At 37.1% G+C, this 21,173-nt stretch overlaps 1 protein-coding gene across 1 annotated transcript in view; it reads left to right on the plus strand.

Moving 5' to 3' along the window:
* Nucleotides 1-21,173, plus strand: part of TDRD9 (tudor domain containing 9) — a gene marked incomplete at both ends in the record, with an annotated part of 59,136 nt that overhangs the window by 14,864 nt on the left and 23,099 nt on the right. Inside the window, 13 exons of the mRNA XM_079536979.1 lie at nt 1,286-1,392; nt 5,444-5,544; nt 6,011-6,232; nt 6,705-6,827; nt 8,156-8,236; nt 10,601-10,765; nt 14,591-14,694; nt 16,004-16,050; nt 18,318-18,372; nt 18,519-18,603; nt 19,245-19,302; nt 19,846-19,950; nt 20,785-20,882. Coding sequence (XP_079393105.1) covers nt 1,286-1,392; nt 5,444-5,544; nt 6,011-6,232; nt 6,705-6,827; nt 8,156-8,236; nt 10,601-10,765; nt 14,591-14,694; nt 16,004-16,050; nt 18,318-18,372; nt 18,519-18,603; nt 19,245-19,302; nt 19,846-19,950; nt 20,785-20,882 — 1,351 coding nt within the window. The remainder of the gene's footprint in view (nt 1-1,285; nt 1,393-5,443; nt 5,545-6,010; nt 6,233-6,704; nt 6,828-8,155; nt 8,237-10,600; nt 10,766-14,590; nt 14,695-16,003; nt 16,051-18,317; nt 18,373-18,518; nt 18,604-19,244; nt 19,303-19,845; nt 19,951-20,784; nt 20,883-21,173) is intronic.

The following is a 21,173-nucleotide window of genomic DNA, read 5'->3' on the forward strand; positions in this document are numbered from 1 at the left end:
TGACAGCAATATGGTGATAAATGCTTGTTGTTTCCTGTGGGAGGAATAGTGACTGATTTCAGTGAATCTAAGTGTCTGTAGCACAACCAGGCTAGCAGAGTTTATCTTTCTAGAGAAGATGGGCACTTCTGGCATCAAGACAGGGAGCTGTTGGAGAGGGTCCAGAGGAGAGCCACAAAGATGATCAGGGGGCTGGAGCACCTCCCCTATGAGGACAGGCTGAGGGAGCTGGGCTTGTTCAGCCTGGAGAAAAGAAGGCTGCAGGGTGACCTCATTGCAGCCTTTCAGTACCTAAGCACCTAGCCTACACACAGGAGGGGAATCAACTCTTTGAGAGGGTAGATAACAGCAGGACAAGAGGAAATGGTGTTAAGTTGAGGGAGGGCAGATTTAGGTTGGATGTCAGGGGGAAATTCTTTACAGAGAGAGTGGTGAGGTGCTGGAACAGCTGCCCAGAGAGGTTGTGGATGCCCCGTCCATCCCTGGAGGTGTTCAGGGCCAGGTTGGATGGGGCCCTGGGCAGCCTGGGCTGGTGTTAAATGGGGAGGTTGGTGGCCCTGCATGTGGCAGGGGGTTGGAGCTTCATGATCCTTGAGGTCCCTTCCAACCCTGGCCATTCTGTGATTCTGTGTGACTTAGGTTCATTTATGATTTGTTATTAAATACAATTGTTGTATGTCTACTTCTTTATGTGTATTTCTTCATGCTATGCATGTAGAACAGGACTTTTTTTTACCCCCTATTATTCTATTATGTTATGTACAGACTTTGTCTTATGTGTAATGGCATAACTCTGAATTTACATAATGTTTTCTTTGTGGTACCTCATTCCTTCCCAACCATCATCTCTTGGCTCAAAGACAAGAGTTCTTTCCTTAAAGCAGTCAGGAGACTGTATTTATTGCTTTCCACCTCTGCTGTCTAGGGAATCATGCCAGAATTGTGTGTATTCTCTGACAAGGACTTGTGAAACTGAACAAGTTAATATTTGTTCAAAAGTAATCTTGGGCTTTCATCAGGAGAGAAATTCCTGGGTATTTAAGAACTTACAGGAGGATGCTTTGGGAACTTAGTTTTTTAAATCCAGACAAGATTTAATGTGGCACTTTCCTCAGGCTGGTATCTTAATGCAAGGACAAAATGAATCTCTGAAACTTGTTCATTAAGGTAGGTACTACTTGACGTAGTGTGTCCGAATGTACTGTGTAATGCTGTTATTTCTAGAGAGATCTGCGACTACTGAATTAGGAATTACACATCAAATTGGCATTTCTTTTCTGCTTAGGCTGCCTGTCCCTGAGAGAAGTGAAACTAAATGTGCTGAAAAATACGGACAAGCAGGGGCCCAAAAGCGAGATGCATCTGGAAATGATCCGTTTGTCTGTGAACAAGGTAAAAACAAAGCAGGGAAAATAAACTGCTTCCTACTATGATTTCAGTTGCACCTGTCCTTCTTCCATCTTCTGTCTTCCCTCAAACAAAACTGAACCTCATATATTTATTTCCTGCTTATTTGATGCTTTGTACATTTGTGCAAGAAGTGGTTAAAAAGAAAATAGCCACCTTATCAGGCACTGCTGTTCTCAGAAAATGTTATTGCATAAATCTTTGTGTGTAAATGTGCTGTATTGCACTGGTAAATGCAGCTGTGTTAGATAAATATCTGCAAGAAAAACCTCTCTGCATTCAGTGTGCCTTTTTCTTCTCCCATTTTTCTCTTTCTGTTATTTCTGTGTGTACTTAATGGTTGTTTTGCTTGTCTTTAGAGAGAAATTTGATTGCACCTCTTTCCTAGGAGCTTCGGTAAAAGCAGAATGAGGCTGGCTCAGTTGTCAGGGCAGCTTAGCTTCAAACTCTTAACTGTGCTTCTTAATTTCCAAATTTGTTAATATAGTTGATTTCCCAAGGAAAGGACATCTTTGTGGTTGGTTTGTTCTGTGCCATTGTCTGATTATTTACCTTTTTTTTTTTTTTAAATCCCTTTGCTGATTTCCCAGAATTTGGAACATGGAGAATTTTATTTTATTTTTTTATGAAAGTGTCCTCTCATGCCTTTGCAAATTGCACGACCTCTAGAATTTTGGTAGATCCCGGAGCTAGCTGACTAATTACCAGCTGATAGGAAGCAGGTGTGGCTGGCCTGTCCAGCATGTGCAGTGCCCCGTCCGAAGCACAAAATATTGTTCACTTGACGTGTCATAAAATTTGTGGGAGACTCTGAGGCAATGAAAACAATGAGTAATGGGATTGAAAAAAGCCTAGGGTGTTGTGGTTCAGAAATGTGTTAATCTGTTTTCTTTTGTGTGCTTTGCTAGTGAAGGAAGGACAGCAACAAATTCCATGCATTCCCTTATTGTTTAATTTCTGAAAGTACTTTGGTTTTGATTAATTTAGGGAAATGCCATAAATCTGGCTACTAAATGAGACTTATAGGATAGGAGCTTAATTCTGCAGTACTGGTGGCCTGCTTAATTATGAATGGAATTGATATTTGCAGTGTTTCTGTAAAAGAAAAGGAGTTATTGTTAGGAAATACTGCTTGAATAGGAAGTTGATGTGGCTTTAAAGTCATTAAATAAACAACAAAACCAGAAGAAAAAGTTTTATATTTATTAGCTGAAGAAGAGAACATCCAGCAGTAATTCTTCCTTGGCCCATTAGTTGGTGCAGGCCATCTGAGTCCAAGAACTGTTAGTGCACCTTTGATGTAACGAGGTCCCAGAGTGCTGTATGGTATAAATACCTTATGGGCCTATGAATTGGTTTTCAATGCATGGAATCACAGAATGGTTTGGGTTGGAAGGGACCTTCAAGATCATCTGGTCCCAAACCTCTGCTATAGGCAGGACACCTCCTTCTAGACCAGCTTGCTCACAGCCCCATCCAGCCTGGCCTTGAATGCTTCCATAGAGGGGGCATCCACGACATCGCTGGGCAACCTGTTCCGGTGTCTCACCATCCTCACAGTAAAGAATTTCTTTCTGATTTGAATCTGCCCTCTTCTAGTTTAAAGCCATTTCCTTGCACCCCCTTGCCTGTCACTATCTGCCCTTATAAAAAGTCCCTCCTCAGCTTTGCTATAAGCCCCTTCAGGTGCTGGTAGGTCACTATTATGCCCTCCCCTTCCCCTCAGAGTGTTTTCTTCTCCAGGATGAAGAGCCCCATCTCCCTCAGCCTGTCCTTACAGGGGAGGTGCTCCTGCCTTCTCATAATCTTCATGGCCCTCCTCTGGACCTCCTCCAACAGCATGAGACATGTTCTTGCATTAAAGCATGCTTTTCTAAACCATATGCACTAAGACTTTAGTGCACTAAATGTAATTGTTACCTGGAAAACATTATAAAGCAACACAGCCTTTCTACCTCTACAAGATTATGCCGACACCAAGATCTTTTCTCTAACAGCTTGAGATTTCTTCCAGCTTTGGTCAAATCCTGCAGTTACTGATGTCTCAGCACTGACATGTTTGTGCCAGAGGGAAGCCCGTTAGCCTTCGACAGTGTTCCTGTGACAGAATGCTGTATATGAGTTTTGCTGGAGTATATATTTAGAATCTTTACCAAAAACCTTTTTAAAAAGACACTTTCCGTACTTTCCAGGGATGGTGATGTTAAGTTCTTTCATATATTTTGTAGTGCTTAGTAAATAACTGCATAAACAGTATTTTTTTTTTTTTCTAATTACCCAGATTCTAAGTAAACATTTGTTCTTGTTGGAGAGGTTTTTTTTATGCTTTATCAGAGTGCCTGAATGAACTGTCCAGCATTGGGCATTTTAGATTTGGGTTATGACCTTTATTTTACATGAAATATTTCCCTTCTGAAAAGATGTAGTAAATTGCATTGCCAGTACTGTGTGTATTTTTAAAAACAAAACAACAGCAACAAAAAATCTCAACGTAAAGTGAAGTTTTTAGCTTTTATTATTTATATGCAAAAATGTAAGTAAATTTCAATGCTACACCTGGAGAAAGCTGTTGAAATACATAATGGTTCCAGAAATTCTGCTCTTAATTTCAGTATCACTTAAGCCTAACTTTTTCATTACATGAAATTACTGGGTGCCAAACCTTTCCCTTTGTTTTCTGTTTCTCTCTCCCCACCTACTGAAGTTGTTTTCTTTCTCACAGGCAGTCTGACGATGACCTTCTGGTCTTCATGGTAGCACTGTAAAATCTGGTGCTGTATTTCCCAATGTTAACTGTGACTGAGCACATGCTGCAGTCTTTTGGCAACAATGTCACATCAAAAGGTCGTACTGTTACTTAACAGTATTGTCTTGATTGTGAAGAGGTAGAAAAATAATGATCTGTACTACAAAGTATGGCTTACTTTTTCCCCGCGGGTCCAGTGGGCGCTATGGGAAATGCAGACAAAGTTGAAAATATAAATAATGGGGTTTTTTGAGTACGTTTTTAAAAAAAAAAAAAAAAAAAAGTTTGAGGGAACAGGGGTAGATTTTGCGCTTGTAAGGTAAACTATACACAAACACTGTTCTTTTAAATTAAGAGGAAAGCACAGAAAACTACAGCATTGCAGATATCCTTGGCTGGGCACTGACCTGCTGGAAAGGAACTCAGCAGAGAAGGACCTGGCAGCCCTGGTGGACCTGGCTAACTATTGGCCAGCAGTGTACCCTTGTGGCCAAGAAGGCCAATGGTAAACTGGGGTGCATTTAAAAGAGTGTGGCCAGCAGGGTGAGGGAGGTGGTCTGTCCTTCTACTCTCTTCTGGTGAGGTCACATCTGGAGTATTGTGGCACTTCTGGGCTCCTCAGGTCCAGAAAAATAGGGAAATTGTAAGCCCAACAGAGGGCTGTAAAGATGGAGCCTGGATGATCTCTCTTGTGAGGGCAGGCTGAGGGCTGGGGCTGTTCAGCCTAGAAGAAGACTGAGATCTCGTGTATAAATAAGGGAGGGTATCGACATGATGAGACTGGGCTGTTTTCTGTGATTCCTGGCAACAGGACAAGAGCTCAGACTGAAACACAGGAAGTTCCATATGAACATGAGAAAAAGCTTCTTTGCTGTGAGTCTGACAGAACACTAGAACAGGCTGCCCAGAGAGGAGGTGGACTCTCCTTCTCTAGAGATACTCAAAACCTGCCTGGATGTGGTCCTGAGCAATGTGCTCTCGGTGACTCTGGCTGAAGTGGGAGATGGGACTGGATGATCCCAAGTATTCCATTCCCACCTCAATCTTCTGTGGTGTTGTGACACTGATGGTGGTTTATACACCAAAGTAACATCCTCCCAGAGCAGCTGCTAATTAAGCAACAGTTACTTAGACGCAGAAAATCACTTTAATTCTAAAGATTAATTCTGTTATTTTTTTGTGCGATTTAAACTTTGTGGAAGTTAGGTTTTCAAATACAGTAATTATGTTCCCACACTCATCCTTCTCATTATGTACTGTTGTAACTTACTTTTGATTATTTTTTACTAGATGCTTCAATGTCTAATTGTGAGCCACGTGTTTGGAATTCTATACCAATGACAACTAACCATAAATATGCTTGTATGCCTGTAGCCAGACACAGGGAAGAGGTAATCATGTTGTACTTTCATTGTGGAATAAATCTGAGAATCATGGTGTGTTTGTCTTTGTTGTCTGTTGGTTGTCTGTTGTTTCTTTTTCTTTAGGGTGGGGGTTTTGTGTCTGTTTGTTTTTTTTCTCAGGAGGGAACTGCTTTTCCTGTTTTAAGCATTGTAGAAGAGGCTTTGTTTAGTGTGCAAAAGCTTTGTGCACTGTACAAACCTGTTGCACAGAAATCCTTTCAGGAAGAAACATTGCTATTATGTTTTGTTCATAGAAATATATGCGAGGTACACAAATGTGAATGTGAGCCTGTGATCTTTTCTGTGACCTAATGCCTTAGACACTATAGAAATATGCCATAATAATCTACGAAGGTTTGTTAAGCTTCCTGAAAGCTATTGATAATTCATGTCTGTTTGAAATCTGTTGTGAGTTCTTTCGTAGGCTTACAAGCTTTTTGAAAAATTGTTTCAGCTCTTGTCTCTGATAAAAAGCAATTCAGTTGTGATTATACAAGGAGCAACGGGAAGTGGTAAGAGCACACAGGTTCCACAATATGTTCTGGATTATTGCACTGAGCAATCTGTCTACTGCAACATTGCTGTGACCCAGCCTCGGAAAATTGGTGCCAGCAGCATTGCCAGGTGGATTAGCAAGGAGCGATCATGGACACTAGGTGCATTTGTAGGCTACCAGGTATTAAAAAATAATAATAATAATTCAAATTGTACTTAAAAATAACGAGGAAAAAGCAAAAAGCGCCCTATCTTGTTTCTTGGTTACATCTTTTTTTCTTAGTTACTTATTAATCATATCTAATGTGCTGAAGAAATTTTAAGAAATCTGCTTTTAAAATGGAATTGCAGCTTTTTAGCTACATGCTGCTAAACATTCATAAGCAAATGTGTAAGCTTTTGAAGTTAAACAAATAGAAGTACTAGTTGGATGCCAGCAGAAATTTGTCTGTGTTCCACTGATTGGATGCATTTATATCATCAATTACTGAAACAGAACATAATTCTGAAACAATTTATGTTTCTCTTTAGAGGCTTTTCCAAGCTTGAATGAGCCTTTATATTTTATTTCATTTTGAATTTCTTTCAGATGCAGATTCCTGGAATACATGTAATATTTGTTCATGTCTGTTTTATTCTTTTCATCACGTTAGGTAGGTTTAGAGAACATATCCACAACAGAGACAAGGTTGCTGTACATGACAACTGGAGTCCTTCTTCAGAAAGTGGTTACTGCCAAAAGCCTAACTGAATTCACACACATCTTCATTGATGAAGTAAGTCAGTGGAAATACATTCCAGTTTCAGATTAAGAAAACCTTATCTTTTGTATCTCTTACCATGCTAAAGAAATCAAAATGCAGACGCCTACTTTTACAAATAAGTAAATATTCTTTATAAAAGTTGTCCAAACTAACAGTTCTTGAAATGGCCTTGTCTTTGAGTTCTTTGAGCACTGAAATTTAGAACTGAGGGTTTGTATACCACTAGGCTGTTAAACTCTAAGATAAGGAAATGTGGATTAGATAGAAGATTCAACAATTGAACAATTAAATCTGCTTGGATGAGTGAAGTTCTGTGGCACTTCATACAAAAGAACAGATTGAGATTTATTTTTTTTTAACTTAGTTTACTTGAGTGCTCTAACCTGAACTGATTGTATCAGCATGTACTGCTTTCAGCAGCTTTCAAGTCCTGGCTTTCAGGTTTTCGCTTTTTGCCTCCACATCCATAGCTCTAGTTCCTAATCCTTTCCTTACTCTTACCCCGTAGATCTTGACTCAGTAGTCACTATTTCAGTAACCCTCAACTTCATACTTAATTAAAGGTCCCAAACCAATCAGGGTACTGAAGGCACATTGGAATGTACTTAAGCAAGACTTAGGTCCAAAAATGCTAACCCCACAGCAAGTCCTAGCAGTCAGTCTAGGAAGTGTCTCAGCTGACTGTTTTTCATAGTGAATATGAGCATATGTATTACACTGAAGTCTGCTAACTACCTGAAAAGAATGAATGTTCAGCTTTTGAAGGTTGAGATCTAAAAAAACCCTGCTGTTCTTAATTGTACATAAACTAATAAGTATAGAAAAGGATATTTTAATCATTGATAATGTTGAGTAAAAGCCATCATTGACCTGTACAAGAAGTAACCAAAACAGGTCAGGATATAAGAATTCATAAAGAATTGGAGAAAAAGTAATCTAAAGAGGTGTTGTGTATTTAGATCCTGACTAGAAGCCATCAGGATCAAGAGGAATCTGATTTGATTTGCTTAGTTTCTAGACAAGCAGGAGATCTATTTCCTGCTGGGATCAGTTTGTATCCTACCAATACAATTTGCTTAGCCGTCCTCAGAATCCTCATTCTCACTTCAACTGCTGTTAAATCTAGAGCTCCTACAAAGAAGGTTATTCTTGTCTGAACAGCTGTGTTGAGATGTGAAATGAGACTAAATTGCTTAGTCCTAAAGGTGTATTTTCTGCTATGGTAATGTACTGTTCAAGTTACAAAAGTGTATAAAATGTGAAAACAAGCAGCATGGGGAGAGACATCCAAGAGAAGAACGTGAGCTGATGAAAACTGAGCTGTGGATGATGTCTTTCAGGTGCATGAGCGTACTGAAGAAATGGATTTTTTGCTCTTGGTAATCCGTAAACTGTTGCATACAAATTCACAATCAGTAAAGGTAGGTTAAAGCATATTCTACTTCTTTCTTGCAAAAATAAACTCAGTTTTTTATCTACAGAGAGCATAGTTTTAAAAAACTTACTTTGATATTAGTCATTATTTTTAAGTATTATTTGGTTTGCTGCTTTTCTTAAGCAAGTAAGCTAAAGGGCATTCTTTTCCTGGCCAATATGTGTTCTAAGAACTTTTTCTTTTCCTCTTGTTAAAATGAATTAGCTTCTAAACTTTGCTTAAGGCTGAAAATGCAAGATGGAGATTTTACTAGAGTTATGTATGGGTCATTGAGGGCAGTGCTTATCCTTGGCTAAATATGGTAGCATTAACTTCTGGAAGTGTTAAGAAAAGGTAGAAATGTTGGATTGCGTTTTCCAGACAGAACTGTTAGTATAATCTGACTGAGATCTTTCTCTGCATGCTAGGAAACCACAACAGTTTGCTGAGATTTAGCATGACATATTTAGTTTTTGTGGTCTCACAGTAACAAACTCATGAATTGTAAGAAATTAAATACAGGAAATAGGCTGATGCAGAGCAGCTCTGTGCAGCTCTGTGGGACTGCAGAAATTCTGCAAGGCTGATGGGTCTCTCAGGAGCTTCAGATAATGTTATCCTAATGCTAACTATTCTCTTCTAAACAAAGGTAATTTGAACCTGTATTGGCTTTCTTGTTGTAAAGGAATCGGTGTCTGATTAAATCTCCCAAAGTAGTCATTGGATGGCACTGTTTTATATCTTGCTCTGCAGCTGATTCTTCAGAAGACATCTTCATATTATATAAATACAAGACAATTTTAAATTTGTGGGTGCTTTCCATTCTCTGACAGTTTTCATTCTCTCAAAATTTTTTATGCTGGGGAGAGGGGAACGTGTGCATGTAGTTGTTGTTTTAGCAGTATGGAATGGGTCATTCATTTTAAAAATACTTGTACAGTATGCTAAGCACAGTGTTTCCTGCCTCATTCCCTTTTGAGAAAACGATGGGGCTTTCATAGTACAACTAATTCATTCAGAGAATGAAAGATTCTCTTCTTTTGTGCCTGGATTCATGGAATGAAGGAGGCCTATTTCAAGGGGAAAAAGTGCTTACAATTCTTGATAAGACAGCAAGATCTCCTGTTGTGATTCACCTATCAGCAATTCTGATTTTTCTGGCAGATTGTTGGTATTATATCACAGGGCAGATATTAGATTGGCTTTAAGATTTCTTTTTCTGGAGTGGGATTGTTGTAAGAAAACCTGAGAGTTTTGGAATGGTGTTGGTGTCTAGTAATGGCTGCTTAGGTAAAAAAAAAAAAAAAAAAAAAAAAAACACACCAGGATAAATATGGTGGTAGTTTCACAGAACACAATTCAGGGTGCTAGTAGTCCATTTGAGGGCATCTGAATCATAGGATCACAGAATGGCCTGGGTTGAAAAGGATCACAATGATTGTCTACTTTAAACCCTTCTGAGATGTGCAGGGTCACCAACCATCAGACCAGGCTGCCCATGAGAAGTGGCCTCACGGTGCATATTTTAGTATGAAATTGATGGGACTGTAGGCATATCTCTGCTGCACAAGTGTTTCCAAACTGCTTGATCCTGAAGAACTGCCTGCTTCGATAATTCTTTCCTTCCTATCTATGTGTTGCTCTGTGCTGGTGATGGTAGATGCTTCTTGCTGAGCTTCCACTTGGAGAGTAGATGGGTTGTTTGGGTTTTTGGTTGTTTTTTTTAGTAATGGGGGATCATTCAAGTGTGCTGTTAGGAATTTGATATTTTCCTTCCAGTTAGTAATCTGTATGGAATACTTCCCATTAGGAAAAATTAACAATATGGTCTGAAGAAGAGTTAATTTAATACCCCTTGCCTGTAGCTGAGGTTAGAATAATTTAGATTGGATTTAGCTTTAATAGCCTTCAGGCAGGGTTGTATTTAGCCTGTTGTTCTAGCGAAAGTAGTCTCAGCTATGAGGCAGATAATACTGTACAGAGACAGATTTCAGATACTGCTTGTGCAGTTGCATGTTTTCAGATTTGATCTGCTTTTTATATTTTCCTTATTCCTTTAAGAGGATATGCTTTGGAGCTTTCTGAGCTCTGGGGTATGATGCTCACCTCAGTAGCTACATAGCTCTTTGTAGGAGGAATGCTCTTTCATTGCATTTTTGTTTAGAGTGTTGATTTGTACATTTTGTTGTTTTGTTTTTGAATTTATGGGAGGTGTCAGGGAAGAAAAATAAAAAAAAACCCAAGGCTGGCAGTGTCCCAGTTTACAAGCAGTACTTACATGTAGCTCAGAAGACCATTGTAACATAAAGAAGTAAAGATTCTAAGATTCCAGTCTAGTTTGTTTTACATTTGCTCTGCAATTTTTTAACAGATCATATTGATGTCTGCTACCATCAACTGTGAAGAAATTGCTGATTACTTTGCAATTCCAACTCAAAACGGTCTGAATCCAGCCTGCATTTTTAAGGTGGAAGGCAAACCTTACGCTGTTAAAGAATATTATCTTGATGATTTGAAGCATATTGTTCATTTCCAGGTATGGGAAATAAGATTTTACATCATTGGACATAGTAAGAAATTAGAATAGTCAGCTAAAAGTTGTGTAGCAAAATTATGAATAAGTGATTTTGCCTTGCAGTTTTAGACAGAAATGAATATATGTTGACACAACAATTTATTTAACTTCCAGTATCATTATCTGAGGTAAAGTTTAACAGTTAAGGTAAATAAATACAGTTAGGCTTTAGTCACTGAGATATGAGAGTAATTATTTGGTCTTGATAATTCAGAACATTTTAAAAACACTGATACAATGAAAAGAACAAGAGATGAACCTGAACAGTAGCAGTTTGTGAGCATACTGTTATCCTTTAGACTTCATCTCTCAATTCTACAGAAACTATTTAAAAACAGAAAAAAAATCAAAGAAAGTAATTCCTTATGCTGTGCACAGGGAAGGCATTTGTTACGCTTGAGCACAGGCAAGTCAAGCTAGAAGGCTGTCAACTGTTGAAGTTTTAATGCAGCCAAAAAAAAATACAATAAATTTATGTAGCACTTGGCTTGTCAGTGTTTGTACATTTGGCAACTCAGACAACATGGGGGAGATTACATAACATGAGAGTTTTTTCTAAGAGATTTTTGATGATAGATGACAACAAAAACATAACCAAGAAATTTAGTAAGAAGTCTACTTCAGTCCAGTTGCATGTCAGAGCTTTCAGCTGGAGATCAGCTGCCACATCTTTCAGCTCAGAGATCACAAACAAAAGGAACTGCTTTTAGTCCTTATTCTTTTTTATGTTTTCTTTATTTTTTTCTGTGTATAGGAGCATTTAACTTTGATTTTTAAGTTTACATTTGTTTTTATGTTGTGTTCTCCTGGCCATAGCTGTTTTACTCTTTAGTAAGAGGGAAGAAATATGATTGCCCAAGAATTTATTTGTGCCCTAGTGCAACTGAGAAGCAGAGAAACACTCTAGAATGATTTTTAATACTTAAAAAAAGCAATTGAGTGGGAAAGCACTAATATGTGCTTTTGTATCACTCTTCTTATGGTGCTCTGTGTGGGGAGATTCTGAACGTCAGACTTATTAGAAGAAAAATGGAAAGTCTAAGAAGATTTATGTAACAGGAAATTGCCTTGACTCTCAGGCTCTAATAATCTGAGCATTATCATATGAAGTAGGAAGTCATCTTTCAGCATGTTAAGATTCAGAAGCTGATAGCTGCCTGAGGTATAGGCTTCAGGCTTTAGTTCTGAGTATTTCTGTTTCAGGGAAGTCACACAGAAGAATACAGCATAGTTGAGAGAAAAAATTCTGTTATAGGTGTACAGATTTTCTTTTCCCAAATTTCTTCTTGATTTTTGAAATTAATACTAAAAGATCAGGTATCACAAATCAACACTCATTGCTTATAAAGCATCTTGACTTGAATCAATTCAATGATTCCGTTGTCTTGTATGCCATGAGGTTTGAACCTTTGTCCCTTCTCCAGAAAATCTCAGAATAATTTGATGTTACTGGATAAACGTAGAATTGTTTTATTCTGCAGACCTCTTAGCTACAATATTGTTGCTCAGTTTTGCAGGTGATAATATTTTAAAACTACCCTTGAAAATAGTTTGTTTTCTTTGAGCAGTTCAGACTCGAGGTAATTTGGAAATTCACTGATACTAATTGTGACCTGGACGATAAGCAGAAGTGCCGGTCATTGTTTTGTATGCTTCTCTCTGCTTGTTTACAGTAATCACTTTTCTATGGTAAGATAGATGTTGCTGGATGAAAGATAAAGCTTTTCCCTTGAACAGCACCACATTTAGAAAATCAGAAGAGGAAGGGGAAAACGTTTTTCATTGTAGCCTTGTTGAATGGATATTGGGTCATTTATAGGTTTCAAATATATATAGGTCATTTATACTGATAAATTTTGAGTATAAGTCTGTAAATGCAGTTTCTTTCCTTTTTGCATAATGACCTCTGAGCACATTCTTGTGGATGCTTAAATAAATCATGCTTTGTCATACCTGCACAGGTTTTGATTTAAAAATGCACAAAGGCTGTATCTGTAGGCAAACTTAAAGCTATCTGTGTTCTGTAAATGCATACCTGTTGCAGCAATATGGCACTGGTGATATCAAATGCAAATTAAAAATTAGTTAACAATTAGTTAACTTAGTTAATTGTGAGGTCAGACTTTTAAAAGTTAAGCAAGTAGGATGTCTTGGTTTTAGTCTTCGGTATCTGTGAAATTCTGTGTATCTAGTTAGAAAAGAAAGAAAGTTCCATTTTTGTTTTGCAAATGTAAAAACTCCTTCATATCCAGACAACTGAAGTCAGAGTCCAGATGAAAGATAGTAAACTGCTGTCAAAAGCAATTCTGATGATTCTGTATTACTTCAGTCAGTTCTGAAGCCCAGGGTTTTTGGACTTAAGGTTTCACACATTGTTACCTTTTATTAAGAGTGATGTGGCAGCCTTGTCATGTTAAGGAATACTAAAGGTACAGTAGGTAACAAAACCAATAAGACAAACCAGAGACAATTATTTAAGCATGGATAATCTCTAAAGTTTTGGTTTTAGTAACAGAAAATAGAAAACTTCTTAGATTATTGTGTATTTTGTATTATGAAACAAAATTAGCAGGCTTCAGTGAGAAGGTGTGAGCACGGTGAGTGTGAAAGGCAGTTGAGAAGCTCAGGGACTGCCAGTGGTACGCCTGAAAAGTTTACCTGGACTGATGGCTGATTCAAGGAGGGATGGGAGGTGGAGAAAGTACTGTTGAGCCATCTTATAACTCTTTTGTGGTCAGGCACTGGCAAGCCCTGCCCAGGGAGGTGGTGGAGTCGCCATCCCTGGCAGTATTCAAGAAGTGTCTGGATGAGGATCTCTGAGATACAGTTTAGTAGCTTGTGGTAGCAATGGTAGTGGGCGGACGGTTGGTCTAGATGATCTTGTAGGTCCTTTCCAACCTTGTGGTTCTTTGATTTTGATCTTCCAGTCGGGCCTCTGTCAGAACAAAGATATTTTCAGGGCTTTTATGCAGCAGCTTTTACGCAGATACCGAGGTTACCTAGAGTTAACAGAATATAGTGTTACAAGGAGGTTGTTCTGCTGAGGGTTGGAAAGCTGAAGATGGGTTTCAGTACTGAAAACTAAAGATGAATTATTCTCAAAAGCCTTTTTCTCTGAGTGCGAAATGCATGATGTTGTAGACCATTCTCAGTACATGTCATGTTCATTAGTCAGTTTTTTAAAAACTGATACATCATTAAGTCATTGAATTTTCTCTGAGAACTTGGTGGTTTGTGTTCTTAAATATTTAAGCCTTGAATATGTGACAGAATGCTAGAAAATGTTGTGGATGAACTTAGTTGCAGTTATATTGTGTACAATACAACTGTGTTCCTTGGCAGAATACAAAATAAAATACAAGATCTACTGAAAGTAAAGATAATTTAAATGAGAAGAGGTGCATGAATTATTAACAGTAAGATTGAGGTGTATGTTATAGGACCGTGAGAAGAACTGTGCCTTCTTTACACAAATTCCTCTCCACATCATCCTGTTTCCCTGTATTGGAACTAGTTGAGCATGCTTACTACTTCTGGATAAGAAACATGTCCTACATGTTAGGAAATGTTGGCTAGAACTCATCGAAGGTAATTAGATATCAGAAGTAATTTTATAGCATTAGAATAGCAGAACACTGGAAGGAAAATATGTATTTAGAACGTAACTAATGTTCTTTGTGCATCTGCTGTTCTGCAGGGGTTTTAGTTGAAGAGCATTTGGCAGATTGACTTGTGTAATCTAGCTTATTTTACTGTGTTAACCTTAATACTTCCTTCTCCACACAGCTTCCTTCTCAAAGAATTGATAAGCCAATGATAGGAAAGGAAATATACGAGGTAGCAGTGACTTTGATTCAGTCATTTGATGAGTTGGAGATGCAATGCAATGGGTAAGATACAGTCCAAATTCTATTATCAGTGGTTCTTTGGGGAAAAGAGACACTAATTAAGGAACAAGACCTAAAGCAACCTGCATGATGTAATTTTTAGTGGTCCCTCGCTTTTCCACATACCACTGCTTTTATTCTATGAATCAGTGTGATTTCTTCTCTGTACTGAGATTCCTTGTAGGTCTTACTGAATGGTCTGTGTTTCTGAAATAAAATTTGTGCCCTACAGCGTGGCTGTCCAAACAAGCCATTTCATACAGAAACTACTTTCTTTGCTGCCAATCACAGCTGAGTTTTTTATATGAAGAATAAAAAAAAATACATTAAGCCATGAAAAAATATAAGCAAGACTATAATTTCCACAGATTGTTTATCTAGTGCTTTATTTTACTTTCTTTTGAAAGAAGTGATTTTTTTTTTTTTTTTTTTGAGATACTCCATAGATTTTGTGAATTGATGGTTAGTTTCTGAAAAAATGCAGTAAAGTAGCTTGTATAAATTTAGTCTAACACAGATTGGTTATTTGCTAGGGATCTTTTTTGGTTCCGTGTATTGTAGTTGACTGTAAATATATACTGAAGAAATGATTTTGTTTTTGAAGCTTCACCTTTTTTTGTTGGAGTGGGAGAAGGGAAGAGAGCAAGCTGGCTTTATTTTCAGAGCTGTAGATACATTGGTGAACACTTTGTTGGTAGTACTTCTCAACTTTTTTTCTTGATTATTGCTTTTGATCTTTTCAGTGAAGCTGCTTTATTCTAAAATAGAACAGCCAAACGTAGCATTATTAATAGGCTAACTTCTACAAGCAAACATGAAAGTATTAGCTCTCAAGTACTGACAGGGCTATTGTGAACGTCCATTGCCACCTTCCTCTGAAAATTCTACAGCTCATTATCTGGTTTGATTGTAGAGACTTTCACAATGCATGAGGCATTTTACATCAAGTATGCTGTTAAAATAGAAGTTCTGTATGTTAAGGCAGTTTTATCCTTGTGGCTTGCTGTAGAAACTTAAAGAAAGGCATCTCTTGATTAATACCATGGCCTGTAGTTCTTGATAGTGTAATTCTTTTTCTAGTTTTTAAATAACCTAATTTTGATGAATTTAACTGGTAAATAAGAATGTTTCTAAGACAAAACTAAACCTAATAATCTAGACAAAATTTTTATATTTTTATATATAGTTTTAAGCTCTGGTTCATGAGGGAGTTTGAACAATGCATGTTACAGAAGATGTACAATTTTGCTTGCTCTTTCAAGATATATATTGGGATAATAAAGCAGCTTAAAGAACTGCCTGTTCTTTTTAGGGGGAGTTTTACACCAGACCGTGGAAGTGTACTTGTGTTTTTACCAGGTGAGGATAGATATTCATAACTTTCTGTCTCCTTACTTGTCATCCAACAAGATTTTTCTTGTTATTTCTTTCAACTGTATCTTAAACACATTTAACTCAGGCTGCTTTGTTTATTTGGGTGTTTTTCTTTGAACTTAGTCTAATAAAATTAATTTCACAGTTAATCTAGAGAAATTGATTTGAAATAACTGTTTAATATTTTGTGAAGTATAAGTTTGTGAGAACATTAAAAAAAAAAAAAAAAAAAAAAAGAAAAAAATCACCAAAAACAACCACATGGAACAACATAGCAACTAATTATAATAATGTTACATGTGGGTTTAAATCCTGTTCATACAGTGAGCTGAAGTTACCTTATGCTACTTCTGAAATCTAGCTAAGGGCTTCAATAATGACAGCCAAAACAAAAGCATGTGGTAATCAGTACTTTTTTTGTTGTTGTTACTCAGCTGCAGCCTAGAATTTCTAGCATCACAAACTTAACTGCCTGTTGGTTTCAAATTTTCTTTTATTTAATCTAAGAAAATTTTACATCTCTGAAAATTTCAGAAGCCCCTGGATGCATTCTGTTGGAGAGTCACATTGAAGCTGGGGGTAGCTCTGTTCTTTGGGTGCAGAGATGTTTGTCCCTACCAGAACTTCATATCTACCTGTAAATCTTTCTGTATCTCACTGCTGTGTTAAGCTCAGTAGTAGGCATGGAAGCTCTAGGGCTGGAAGCACAGCGCACCAACACAGCAGTACAGCACTGATACTGTAGCTCCCAGTGGAGATTTCTCCCTGCCAGCTAAATGGCATTGCAGCTTTCTTTCTCAGTTGCATTTTCTGTAAAAGCCCTCTAGGTAGAAGGAACTGCTTCATTGTGTCAATGTAGGACTTACTCCATTTTCTCATAAGGCAGCAGTTTGTTGCTTCTGGCTTTCTGTTTTAGTGTTTATATGGTGTGCTTTCAGACTTTCTGAGGTAATTATGAGTACATTTTAGTCTGAACTTACTCCAGCAGTTTCAGTTCCCATATTTTTACAGCAGGTGGTACAAAGAGCCAGATTAAACAATGCAGTTGTTTTTTCTAACATAGGCATTTAAAAGTTCCCAGCAGGGCTATGTTGAATTTGCACAACCAATCATAATTCCGGTACTTTTTCATCTGAATGCTGGATGTAGCAACCTTGATCGTTTCTTGTTTATGTACTTTGATATATGTTTTTTTGATCCTTCACAGAACAAAAAAATTAAAAAATAATAATAAAAAAAATTGTTGAAGAGCTTAGGCTGTGTTGGTTGAATCATCGCTGAGCAAGGCATTCCAGTGTGTAATGCGGCCCTGCAAGAATAGCTGATGGGCTAAATGAAAGCTACAGTAGTTTATCATCCTCTCAAGAGCTTGAACAGGATAAGAATGGCTTTGCTTCTGTTCTTCATATTTACTTGCTGGTGACAGGAGTTGCGTGACTTCAAGTTTATGGTGTCCTATCAAAAGGACAGTATCAGCATAATCCCATCTGTTGTAATATCAACCTCTCTTTTTTGTTGTTGTTTGTTTTTTGTTTTCCCGCTTCTTCATACCCCACTCCCATTATTGTAGTTGTTTGGGGCTTTTTTGCCAGGCTTTGTTACTAGAAACTTTCACATTCAAAGATCTGCCTCTCCTGTTGACATCCCTTTTTTCTGCTGGAGTCTTGCTTCTTCCAGAATTGGTCATCAAGTTCTATGTACTTTGTCTAGTAGGTAATTGCTAGATTTGATTGATTAATTGATTAATAACGACTATTAATATTGTTTGTACAGTCTAGTTCTATTGATCATGGAAAAAGTCTCTGTAATCACTAATGAGCGTAAGTTGAACTCAAGTGGTGATTTCAATATTCAGATTTGGAATCAAGGGGTATGGCAGATAGGAAGCATTAGGCAGCAGGATGGTCAGGCAGTGCGCAGTGGGGCCGAGTAGGTGTGGTAGGAGGTGTCCAAGCAGGTCCATGGCCTGATTTTTCTTGTCTGTACCTTTCTGTGCCTTAGTTCCATTCATGAACAGATAATTTTAAAGTTATAATTATATAGTATAATGTTTGTGTGTGTATGCAAATAGAATTCATGCTTGTTTCTGTCTCCAGAGCTAAAGGTATTTTGCTCAGTGCTTTGTTAATCTCTTGGACTACAGGTTCTTTGTGCTAGTCAAGAAGGGCACCGGAAGAAAAGATGGGAGTTAAGTGGGAATTGATATTAAAGTTGTTAGTGATGACTGAAAACTCTGATTATTCTTTTCTTAGGTTTCAGTGAAATAAGATACATGCACTCACGTCTCACACGTATGTTTAACAAAAAGTAAGTTAAACCATGTTTATTTATTAAACTTGAATGTAAATCCTTTAACTATGAGTGTCCTACAAAGAACAGATGATTTAGTGCAGAAATATAGTTATTTCTTATATGCTTGCATCAGTAAATATTCACGAATACATTTTCTTTAGGTGGCAAGTGTACCCTCTCCACTCACGAGTCTCCTTAGAAGAACAAAATAATGTATTTTTGAATCCAGTTCCTGGCTACAGAAAAGTAAATATTCTTGAATCTTTTTTTTTTTTTTTTTTTTTTTTTTTTTGTTAAGCCTGTAAAACTTTTTTCTGTGAAGAATATTATCTCTTCCAAGTAAAACTGCTGCATGAAAGCAAAGGATGCTTTTCTGTATATTTTCCCCTCAAAATGTAAACTCTTATTCTTACTAAGCTGTTGACTTTACTGGTATTTAGACCTGAAAGAGATGCACAGATTGAGGCAGTTACCCTTAGTGTATCATGTGACACTGTTTTTATCCTTCAGGATAGTTTGTGCATGTTGATTCTTCCACTTGCATGACAGGACACTGCAGAGCAGAGTGGCCCTCCTGTATCTGTGCATTTTTGTGCCCCACTTTTTGGTTGGGGTCTTGGTTTGCTTTGTCACTGCTAATACTGTGATACTTTGTTATGACAGATGTGTAAAGAAATATTTGTGTACTTTGTTATACTGTACTACTTTACAGTGCATTTTTACTAATAGGACAAGAAAATGCAGGTTTTCTGGTGTTACACTGTTTGTATTTTGCATGTAGAGCAGAAATACTGATATTTCTTCTCCTTATATTAGATATTTCATGCAGACATTAATGTATGTAGTTCCTATCTTTATACAGTTCTTGTTCCTTTCTTACTTGAAAGGTTATTCTGTCTACAAACATAGCTGAGAGCTCTGTAACAGTTCCTGATGTTAAGTATGGTAAGTCTTCTACATTTTCAAGCTGTGCATACATTGTATTTGTAACATTTTCTTCATTACTACTTGCCTAAATCTTTGCAGCATGTCACCCCTTTACAAAGCTTTCCTGATGGTGTTTAATTCTGGCAGTTGCTGAATTCTTTCTTTCACAGCAGGAAAGTTTTACTTCTGGGTATACATACAGATAAAGCTATTGATGTGAGTTTTAATCCTGCACTAGAGGAAAAGCTTAAGTTTTTTATTTCCATTCTGAATATATTTTAAGATACTTGTGTGAGATTAACAAATTCTGTTTTAGATTATCTGTGTGCAGAATGATTATCTTTTAATGCATTTGCATTGTTTTATGTCTGTGTAAAAATCTCTTTGCAGTTGTTAGTATTCTCAGTAGCTTAAGTCTAGTTGTTAGAAAATCAACAAAGAAAATATTGTTTATGAAAAATAAAAATTTTCCCTTTCTGGTTATATAAAATCAAGCTGTGTATCATCGTAAACATAAATGACTACTTAATGTTAGTAAGATGATATTGTTTTTCATTGCAGTGATAGATTTCTGCTTAACTAGAACTTTGGTCTGTGATGGGGAAACTAATTATCAAAGTTTGAGACTTTGCTGGGCATCTAAAACAAACTGTTATCAAAGAAGAGGTAAGGTGGCAGTAGGGAATGGAAAGGAATTTGATGAAGAATTCCAGATGAAAAGTACTGATAATTTTTGTCGTGAATGATTTATACAAAAATGTATTTCCTTATCAAGTCAGGTATTAAAAAGTGATTAAGCTACTAGGCCTGAATGTTGCATTTTGTTGAAGTATTTCTTTTGGAGGAAAGTTTTTTTTATTTTATTGGAAAATATTAAAATTAATGGGCCATAGAACTTTAAACGATTCCTTGTTATTTAGTAGTATTTTTTTTTTAACCGTACCTTGTATTTTGAAAACAGGGAAAGCAGTGGTGAGTTGTTCATTGACTGCAGGAAGAGAATCGTGTCTATTCATCACTCTTAAATTATTGAAAGATCCACAGAAGTATCTTTACAGTGTTTGTTGTAGCATGAGGATAAATACAAACTCAGATCACCTTTTCTTATTAGTATTCTTTGATATCAAAGTATTTATTTCCAGTGGAAAGGAGTACTTAATTTAATAAGTGAAATCTTAGGTATAAAAATATCTTCATTGTTTTCATACTGTGAGAGCTTCACAGTTACAGCTTTGATTCCTTTTGGTTCTGGGTCGGTGTTGGTTGTGGCAGCTGACCAATATACAGCTAATAGCAGCAGCATCTTGTATAGCAGGAAGCTTTGCCTTGCTGAGTGTGTGACTTAAAAATATGGCTTTACTTTCCAGTGGAGTTATCTCACACCAAATAGAGTCCGCTTGAGTTTGCTGCTGTTTCTCAGCTGTTCTTGATGCTTGTAGATGCTTTTACAGTGTGGCTTGGGCAGTTCATAAACTGCTAAGTTTGTTTTCCTGTTTGAAGGTCGTGCTGGACGTGTTTCCAATGGATATTGTTACAGGCTTGTACATAAGGACTTCTGGACAGACTCTATCCCAGAGAGATCACTACCTGAGATGCTGGTAAGAATTTTTGGGGTTACTAATGAATTTTTTTTTACGTGTGTTGTTGTAGCACAGACTTTACCTGAAGTGAATGCATTATTTGAATAGTTATTGATAGCTGTACAACTAAATGGAATTAAGTTGGTAAATAATTGAGAAAGACCATTCATTATTGTGTTATTCATAGGAGATGAATTGCAGCAGTAAAATAGATGTGACTTTGAAAATTAACGTTCTGTTCAAAAGAAAAGTATCCTTAGTTATGCAAAGTTATTTTTAGCTGTTACTGAATTATAAACTTGAACTGAT

This window comes from Tetrao urogallus (assembly GCF_951394365.1).
Source record: "Tetrao urogallus genome assembly, chromosome: 6".
Classification (NCBI taxonomy): Eukaryota; Metazoa; Chordata; class Aves; order Galliformes; family Phasianidae; genus Tetrao; species Tetrao urogallus.